At 38.2% G+C, this 10,019-nt stretch overlaps 1 protein-coding gene across 1 annotated transcript; it reads left to right on the top strand.

Moving 5' to 3' along the window:
- The first annotated feature begins 4,802 nt into the window (after positions 1-4,802).
- mns1 (meiosis-specific nuclear structural 1) lies at positions 4,803-9,889 on the top strand. The gene is made up of 10 exons (XM_044047250.1): positions 4,803-4,986; positions 5,128-5,340; positions 6,367-6,494; positions 6,603-6,705; positions 6,946-7,175; positions 7,402-7,618; positions 7,732-7,839; positions 7,973-8,230; positions 8,540-8,665; positions 8,751-9,889. The coding sequence occupies exons 1-10, from the start codon at positions 4,984-4,986 to the stop codon at positions 8,871-8,873; spliced, it is 1,509 nt and encodes a 502-aa protein (XP_043903185.1). The 5' UTR covers positions 4,803-4,983; the 3' UTR covers positions 8,874-9,889.
- The last annotated feature ends 130 nt before the right edge of the window (positions 9,890-10,019 follow it).

Here is a 10,019-nt window from a genome sequence, read left to right as displayed (position 1 = left end):
TCAAGAGCAGAACTCTGCTTACTCATCTGATCATCATCTTTCTCCTTGATATCGCCCTCTCCTATTACTGTTACTCTGCATATACTGTGTGTGTGTGTGTGTGTGGTGTTGGGTGTAAATCAGACCAAAGTGTGTGCAGAGGACAGATCATCAATAGTCCCTCTAGTTCTGTAGGTGAAATGCAGACACATTACTGAGGAGCTCAGACCCGAGGCCGCTCATCCATGGCTGCTGACGCTTCATGTAAGTGTGGCGAATCCTAACAAACAAGACTAACACGCAGCTAATCTGAAGCATGTCATTTTATCTAAGTGGTGTGCGTATGAGTGCACGAGCTAACAGGCATCACTCACAGTGTCATAGCCAATCAGTTTTTACAGCCGGAGCCTCCATAAATCTCTCGTCATTCATTACCCTTCTTTCTCTTGCCCCTCTTGTGTGACCTGACCCTCGTACTCCAGACACATCTGTTTATGGCTGTCTGAGAGGACACGCTGGATTAAAGCGCTGCAGAGAAAAGCCAGTGTGAAACGCCCTCGTTGATCACCGGCCTTACTTGCCACTAGTTTGCTGGTAAAAATGGAACAATCCAAAACGAGGCCTGAGGGTCAAATCTGCTTCTCAACAAGTTCTCCTTTTTTCTCCTTTTACGGTCACAGAGAAACAAAGACACATTGTGTGTGGACTAATTGACGCTATTTGTGTCAAATCCATTACATTTTCTAAAATGCAATGGATTTATATGGTTGCAACCATATAAATTAACTATAAACCACTTGGTTGGATGTTTAACAAATGACATTTCTTTTATTAGGCATCACCATTATTTTATTGAATTACCTCTGACACGCATAAAGTCACTCATGCTGAGATGACAAGAATTATCTGTTGTTTTAGTAACCACGGCAGCTTTATTAAAACCTTGTTTTATCAGTCTTAATTATGGCACACACTTGATTGAGGCTATTTAGTCTCTGATTTGATTTACTTTGAATCGCTCATAATATTAAACACGTTCCTGTGCACAACAGTAGCTATTTAACATAAATCTCTCACAATGTTCTCAGACGTGACAACAAATGAAACCAAATTAAAACCAGGTTTAAACGTGTCAAATAGTTCACATTTTGAGAAATATACTGAGACAAGATCTGAAATGATAGAAAGAATCACATTAGCTCAACTTATCTTAAAGACTGTAAACAGGGAGAAAATGCTCTTTCCATAACAAAGATACAAAAAGACTTGTTTATTCCATACTGCTGTAGCTTCATGTACAGATGTGACGCTGTTTCTCTTTCTTTGAAAGATTACTACTAATCAAATGTCCCAAAATCCCAAACAACTCCTACTGTCATTATTTCCATAATTTTATCCCCTCCTAATATCCCTTCTGATTTCTATCTGTCGTCACATCATGCTGCCATATTTTTCATCTGTATCGATTGTTAATACCTTGTCGTTATTGATCAATAACCTCTCTGCCTGGTAGGCGAGTTTTAAGGGCGTCAGCGTGTGTGTGGACAAACGACGCACATTATCAATTTATGTACAATATAGAGCCAAGTCTGGATGGAGTAAGGACAAAGAGATAAAGCACACATGGGATGCAGGGACATTAGCAGAATTACTGGTAAAATAGTAAATAATATGATAGATATTAAGGAAAATATTTCATTACTGTTAAAATAAAAAAATACACAGATAGTGAAGTCAAATGGAAATTTAAAAAATACAGTATATTAAGAGTCATTGGGATAATCTGGTGTCGGAGTTCACTCCCAGAGGATCATCACACTGAGATACACTGTGATTCATGCATTATACACACACACACACACAAACCCACTCAGAGAGTGACATAATGGTGTCACCGGATCCGTATATGACTCATGCATCACATAGTTCGTGGCCCAGGATTCAATATGAAACCACATTTCAGAGAAAAACAAGTCAAGTGAAGAAGGTTCAGTCTGAGGAGGAAATACATAAACGCTCATTGAGTGTTTTAAGTAATAATAATTACAATCATCAGACCGTGAAGTGTATTTTCAACAGTTGGAACTAATAAAATTACATTAGATTTCAGATTATTTATTATTTATGACATTGTATTTCCTTTAGAGGAATGTCATTTACAAAAAACATAATTATATATTAAACTATTGATTCCACATGCAATGTTTGAAAAGTCAAGCCTCAGTTTCACGATGCCTGTTTATTGCTCTTTGACTTAAATCAGGCTTTGCATTTAAAAACATACTAATAATTATAGTAGGGAAGAACCTACATATCTGCTCAAGAGATAGGAAGATAAGTTGAAACTGTACTGTTTTGGATTCCTGCCGTGTTGTGTCGCAAAGGATATGCTCTAATTAAGTAGCTAAAGAGAGAGAGAGATGACTTCATCTTCTTTCTCTTGTCCCAACCCCTTCACCAGCCACCCCCCCACTCTCCCAGCACCACCCATGGGTTACACGGCTGCATGACAGCATGAAAGCACGTCTTCGGACCAAATTAGCTGTCAGTGCCACCCCCTAATTCCCAGACAGACAGTGGGGTAATTTCATTTCATTTAATCAGCCGGCCATAACCTGCAGAAAAGCAAACATGCTTACAGACACACACTACGATAATACAAGTGTTTGTGAGCCAGTCAGTGCCAAAACAGCTTTTTTTTATTTGTGTTAATTAAAATTGTTGTGGTTAAAATAATCAAGTAACAGGTCCGGTTTCTAAAGTTTTGATGAAATTATTTTAATTTGGCAGAAATTGAAGATAAAGTAATATATATTATTGTATATATATTAAACATCTTTTGAGTGTTGATGCTAAGCGAAGGCTACATTGTTTGTCCTACACACTTTGAATGGAGGGATATTCTAACAGCTGCAACAAATAAATGTGTTATTTGCATTCCAACCGCTGGCAAAAAGGACAAAAATATTTCTGCAAACTTCATCAGATCAACAGCTGCCTATGTTTTTTCTCCCAGTGTACAAATGATTTGAAATGAAGCAGTTGAGGCTCATCAGAGTGAAAGTCAACAATAATGTTCATCGCAGGTACTGTTTGTTTACTTTACTTTACTTTATTTGTTTGTTCAGGTCATCAAATTGAATTATACATGTTGTATGTTCATCAGCTTTATCATCCGCTGACAAGCTTCGCTCTGACAGACTCTATCCACTGGATTAAGTTGAATGAAGCCTAATCCCAATCAGACCAGATTAAATTACGCAGATCACTATAATAGCTGGATTACACAGATCGTCCCCCCCAACCAAGAAACCCTTACCACGTGAAAAATCTATAAACAACAAGCACACTCACACAAAAACTATAAGACGATGTTATGTAACGGGGAAAGAGGAAGGAAGGACATTTAAAAAATGATTTTTTTTTATTTATTTTTTTTAATGTGTGTGTGTGTGTTGTTAGTATTTGTAGCTTTGTGAGAACCAAAAATTATAAAAACCATATGGAGTGACGACGTTTTTGGAAAGTGAGGACATTTTGGCAGGTCTTTTTTGGGGGTTAAGACCTTAAGGGTTAGGATTAGAACTAGGTATTTAGTTGTGATGGTTAAGATTAATGGGCTAGGGAATGCATTATGTCTATGTGTGTGTGTGTGTGTGTGTGTGTGTGTGTGTGTGTGTGTGTGTGTGCGTGTGTGTGTTAATTCTAAAATAATTTAGAAGGACTGGTTAATGCAAACGTCATTATCAAGTTCAAAAGACACACACGCGCACACACACACACACAGATTGGGGTAACAGTGTAACTAATGCAGTGACACAGTGAACAAAAGCCCAGCTGTCACTGCAGAGGCTTAACAATCCTATATGAATATTTATCACAGCAGAGCGCGACAGAAGGTGAGCTCGGCATCAGTTTGGTGCGCTGGAGTCAGCTCCAGCCCCTCATCCACTGACTCATCATCAAAACCTGATTCACTGAATCTATTGTGCTAATAAAACAAAATGTACAGAAACAAGTATAAACACTGACATTGAGATTACCAGTGTTCTGCTCCAAGGTCAATACGGAAGGAGGGAAGAAGGCAAATCAGATTACATGGGATAAAAAAGAGCTTTTTAAAATTGAATAAAATTGATCAGTTTAAGCCTAATAAAAGTTTTTTTGTTGTCTATTGTGTATGATGAATTTCTTGACTTTTTGTGCAGATGAAAGTAACTTTCACTACCATTATGTACCCAAAGGCCTATACAAGTAATTAAATATATTGTAGTGGTAATTAGGCCTTTGGTTTAATGCAAATCTAAGTTGAAATACACATAACATAATGTTACAGATCATCTATGTATACTCCACTTGTAGCAGTAGCATGGTTACAGAGCTTCTAAAAACGACCAGGAGGTGGAGACAAACACCCATTTGATAAAAAAAATAAATAAATAAATGTATAGGGTCATGTCGTCCAGGATGTCTCGTTTTCGTCTTTTATAAAATGTAATGTAATGTTATGGAAATTAATAAAACCTTTTTTAATGACAGGTGTAGGTAACATTTTTATTATCCAGTAGATCAAGAAATTAGGTACATTAGTGGTGCGAGTTGTGTAAAGAATTTGCCATAAGACTTATTTATGTATTTATTGATGTAATAGCTAACTAAAATGTCGTTGATGTTAAAATCATCAGGAGTGAATGTTTAAATAATTCCTGATTTTAGGGGGGAAAAAATGACATTCAAAAAAACAAATGGATAACAGTTTTATAGTATTTTACCAAAACCGCCCCACATTTTGATTTTCCCGGAACTGGCGTCACTGATAACATTCATTGGTTGCGTGTCGCGTGACGCGGCGTTCCCAGGACAACGACATTCCAAACAAGTGTTGAAACCTTCCCATTACTGTCCCTCCACGGCGTCGAAACTCACTTAAAGTCGTTTTCAAGTTACCGAGTTTAAAGAAAGTTAAGTGAGAGGAGGCTGGAATCAACGGAAACCACCGCAAACATGGTAAACAGAAGCTACCGTTAGCCTGGTTGCTACATGCGCGTGGATGCACCGCGCTGTTACGTGGACTAGCTTGTTCCTCTTCACTTATACGGTGTTTAATGTGTGTTTGTTTGTTTGTTTGTTTTACCTCTATCTGGACAGAGCCGTAACTGGACGCACAGCCAGCAGCAGGAGAGAATCCGCTCCCAGCGGCAGCGTCAGGAGCAGCGGAGGCAGCAGGACGCCCAGCGTGTGGACAGAGAGCGACAGCTGCTGGCCTGTCTGCGGGAGGAGGACAGCTTTGAGAGGAGGAGAAGCCTGCGTCAGGTGCAGGAGCAGCTCAGAGACAGGCACATAGAGAGCACTGTGCTCAAGGTACAGTCTGTGTGTGAGTGAGTGACACCACCAGCACTTTTAAGACCACATTATTAGTTGGTTATCTTATTGATTTCCAACCAGTTAGACTTTATTTATATAGCACCATTCATACAAAGTAATATAACTCAAAGTGCTCATGATAGATCAGAACAGCACCCTCCACATACACAAAGCATTCTAAGTTAGGATAATTAATGGAATTAAAATGAACCCACTTTGAAATAAATCAATTTATATAGTTATATGTAGTTCATGCTTGAAAAATCCTGCCTGGAATAAATAGATACAGTATGTGGATCCAAAGATGGTCAGGACTCTAAATGTGTACACATTTCTGCATTTAAGTGTCAGGAATGGCTTCACATATTTCAAACAGTAGTTTGTCAAGGCTTTTTAATGTTCTCCCACTGGCTAATTTGACGTATACATTGGATGTGACGCACAAAATATTAAAACTTGTTTAATTTTTGCCTTGATCTCTAAATATGAGGGGTTCACTTTGACAGAAAAAAGAGATGTAACTTTAGAGGATAGGAAGTTTTAGACCCCTGCAAAAAGAATAGAAAATATGAGTGTTTATATGTTAACATTTATCTCTACACTCAGACACAAATGATGTGTACCTAATTTGCTTCAAGGTCCACAGAGGAGGTCTACTCCATGCTTTGTTTGTGGTTATTTACTCTGTTACTGTTGCCTTTTGTATCATCTTTAACCAATCTGGCCATTCTCCTCTGACAACAAGGTAATAAAACCTTGTTGGATATTGGATGTAATTGGCTATTGTCTCTTTTTTTTCCAGCCCTAGAGATGGTTGTGTATGGAAATTCTACTAGATGACCAGTTTCTGAGATACTCAGACCAGCATGTCATTTTAAGATGAACTTTTATCGATAATCACCAATTGAACAATAGACCAGAATCCATACTTTGAAAGACCTTGTATGACATAACAAGACAGTTACAGCATGTTACCCAAATAATGATAATAGTTGATAGATAATAGTGAAATTTGACTTTCAGGCCGAGGAAGACAGAATAAACAGAGCAAAGCAACTTGAACAGGAAGAGAGAATGGCTAAAGAGCTCGCCCGCATCAACTTTGAAAAGCAAAGAGAAGAGAAAACAAGGCAACAAATCGTAGAGAACAGGTAAACACACAGTTACCGCGACTTACTGTGCAAGTGTATTCCAGGTTAGAATACAAATGCAATACGTTTCGCTTTTGTTCAGTCTCTGATCTGTTGAAACCTTTTCAGCTTCGAGCTTCGAGAATTGAGGTCAAAGCTGAATTCTGCTTATATGAACAAGGAAAGAGCGGCACAGATGGCAGAAAAGGAAGCTATGAGGTTTGAGACAATGGTGAGCACTCAAAGAGTTGATGTGGATTTCAGGTTTTTCATTTCCTTCCATTTACTGAAGGGAATTCATGTGGATTTTAAAGCACTCCTTGTTTAGAGAATGTTCACTCAGCCTTGTTTATTATCGTATATGTATGGATGGGTTAGGATACTTTATTATTATTTATCAGAATTTTATGGGAGACTTATCATTGCAAAGACATTTTTTTTTTGCAATTTATACTGTTTATTCTGTCACTAGCGCGAGGAGGCAGACCTTGCTCGTAAAATGAAGAGCGAACATGAGCGAGGGTACATTGAGCAGCAGATGCTGGAGCAGAAATGCCACCAGGAGAGGGCGCAGTATCAAAAGGAACTGGAACACCAGCTCCTGGAGAAGGAGCGTAAGAAACAAGAAGCCTACGAAGAGTTCCTCAAAGAGAAGCTCCTGGTGGATGAGATTGTGAGGAAGATTTACGAGGAGGATCAAATGTGAGTCCTTCAGCACAAATTCTTATGCAGTTTATAAAACAAACCTAAATCAAGGAGTACATTTTCAAAAGTGCGTAGCTTTCAGTCAAGTTATCTAATATTTCAGGTGGAATAGAAATGTACATTTATTCACACAGCAAATATTGTTCATAAAAAATTAATTGGTTCAATATGACCATGGCATCGGTTTCTTTGGATTTACCTTTAATAAAACATTTTGTTGAAGGGAGAGACAGTTGAAATTGGAGAAGGTCAGAGCCACAAAACAGCACATTGAAGAATTCAAGAGACAGCAGGACGAGTGGAGACGCATGGAGCAGGAAAGGATGGAGGCTGAGAACAGACGCATCATGGAGTTTGTGAAGCGCCAGCAGCTTGTGGAGGAGAGCAGAATGGCCAAGATGAGAGAGAGGGAAAAAGCCAAGGAGCAGCTTCAGACAATGGTTCGGACATCTTTTTTTCAAATGGCCAGCTCTTTAACTATTTTGTCAACGACTCGGTCCTGTAACTCCTGTAACAAATCGCACTAATGTCACTCCTCGTTCTTCTCCTTTAGCTATCTAAAAAGATAGAAGAGGAGAAAAAGCAGCGTGAGGAGATGGAGCGAGTCCTGGAGGAACTTTATTTAGAAGAACAAGAAGAAGCCAACAGGATGAGAGAAATTGTAAGGACTGTATCTGTTGTTATGTAACCAAGTTCAACAAGCTGACTTCTGAATTATGACTTTTCCTTTGACACGTTCACGTGTCACCTGCTATTAATAAACCCAAATTAAAGAAAACCCTTTCCTCCAACAGGAAGCGATGGAGAAGAAAATCAGGCAGAGGCTGAGGATGCAGCAGGACTGTCGCGAGCAGATGGTTTTCAAAGAGATGCAGAGGCAGGCAGAGAAAGAGGAGGAGGAGGCCTTCAGGAAATCAATGATGGCTAAGTTTGCAGAGGATGATCGGATAGAGCAGATGAATGCCCAGAAAAGGCGCATGAAGCAACTTGAGCACAGACGTGAAGTGGAAAAACTGATCGAGGGGAGGAGACGGCAGCGTCAGGCTGACATGGTACTCTCTGTTTGCATATTAACATTAGATATAGGCTTTATTGTGTTGTATTGTCTCTTTATTTGAACAGGGAAAGTACACAAAAACATCATCCCTACTGTGCCTTCAGTCCATGGGCAGGTGGAGAGATAAAAAATCTGTAATCAGTCAGTTTAAAAGTAGAGTTATACTAAATCGTTATACGATATTATACAAGTATCCCAACAGACAGTACTAACAGATTTTACATTGAAAATACAAGATTAATTTGATTTGATTGTATTTTGAACAGTCTACTTTGGTAATGACATTTCAATAATTTTCTTCAAGGAACTGGAGGCTCGAGAAAGAGAGATTGAGCAGGAGAGGGAGGCACTGCGGAGACAGATAATTGAAGATGAGAGGCAGCAACTTCTGAAACGTCACGCTACACACCTCCTTGGGTACATGCCGAAGGTATGCGGAAGTGTACGGATCACAAATGTTTTCACACAGCTTCATATTTGTTGGTGTATAATCGTCAGCATCTATCTCCTTATAGGGCCTGCTCCATGAGGATGACCTGGAGCATTTTGATGAAGAATTCAGAAAAAAGTTTAAAGCACGTCAGGATGCCATCTTCTCTGAGGACAGCTGGGATGATGATGATGTAAGGTTGAAGTAACTCCTCAGGATTTAAAAAAAAAGTACTAAAACTACAAACTGACACCTTTTACTTTAAGTCGAAAAAAAAACCCTCTGTCAATGATTTATATTAAAACGTAAGGGTAATACAAAGATACACTTATCTTCTGTCTTTTGACAATGTCAGTCACGTCAGAAATGATCTCAGCACATATATTCTCTTACTGTGTTGTTTGCTATTTTTCTTTTCCATATTTAATACATAGTTTGAGTCTAAATCAATATAAGTTAATATAAGCATCCTGAATTCCAGTTTGGCTGGTGCTTTATGTAAAATAAAGTCCATTAAGCTCTTTCACCAACAATATCTTAATGTATAAGAACAGCATTGCAAATGGATTCTTTTTTTTTAAAATACTGCAGGTATACATGAAAGTCTTATCATTATCTAAAGTCGAAGATACTGTTTATGACTATTTTACTGCAATTTATGCAACACCTTACTAAATGTTAGGTGACAAACCAGCCATTTGAGTCACAACATTTTTGTGCTTCTAATTTCATGCATCTCAATGAAAATGCTGGAAATAAATTCACACATTTGTGCTTAGAGTTTGGATGTTTGGACATCCAGGGACAGAACTGAATTATATGGCTTCAAATGGCCCCCAACTATAAGTGCAATGCATTATTGGGAACTTCAGAGACAGTGTCTGTGAATGTTTCAAAGTTGTTGTGCAAAAGCATGATTATATTTGGATGCTGGATGATTCATTTAAAATCATCAGTTTACTTCCAGTTTTTTTATTATAGAGATGTGAATATAGTACAAGTTATTTGTGGCCTTTTTACACTCTGACACAATGAAATGGTTCTTCCAGTTTAATATGCACAGACTTAATTTTTAAATGTCAGTGTTTCTCAGTGAAAGGGTGAGAAATGATATAACTGAGGTGGCATAATTTTCTTTTTCTCTTTTGGAACTGTAATTTCTCAACTGCTACACTAAATGTTGAAATGGGTTGAATTCAATAAATAAAATAAAATAAAATAAAAAGCAGTGGTCATCAGCTGATTGAAAACACCTGCTTGTTGAAGATGAAGGTGTGTTGTATGTCACCAATCAATCAATCAGTCTCCTCTTTAATATGCTATATCCACAAAATATTTCTCTCGTTGACCTCCG

The sequence above is a fragment of the Solea senegalensis genome, linkage group LG16, assembly GCF_019176455.1.
Source record: "Solea senegalensis isolate Sse05_10M linkage group LG16, IFAPA_SoseM_1, whole genome shotgun sequence".
Lineage (NCBI taxonomy): Eukaryota > Metazoa > Chordata > Actinopteri > Pleuronectiformes > Soleidae > Solea > Solea senegalensis.
This window is presented reverse-complemented; position numbering and strand designations above follow the sequence as displayed.

What these genes read in the sequence shown, in the direction of transcription:
- mns1 (XM_044047250.1), top strand. An exon ending in ATTTACGAGGAGGATCAAAT is followed by an intron (nt 7,176 to 7,401) that starts GTGAGTCCTTCA and finishes ATTTTGTTGAAG; the next exon opens with GGAGAGACAGTTGAAATTGG. An exon ending in GGCAGCGTCAGGCTGACATG is followed by an intron (nt 8,231 to 8,539) that starts GTACTCTCTGTT and finishes ATTTTCTTCAAG; the next exon opens with GAACTGGAGGCTCGAGAAAG.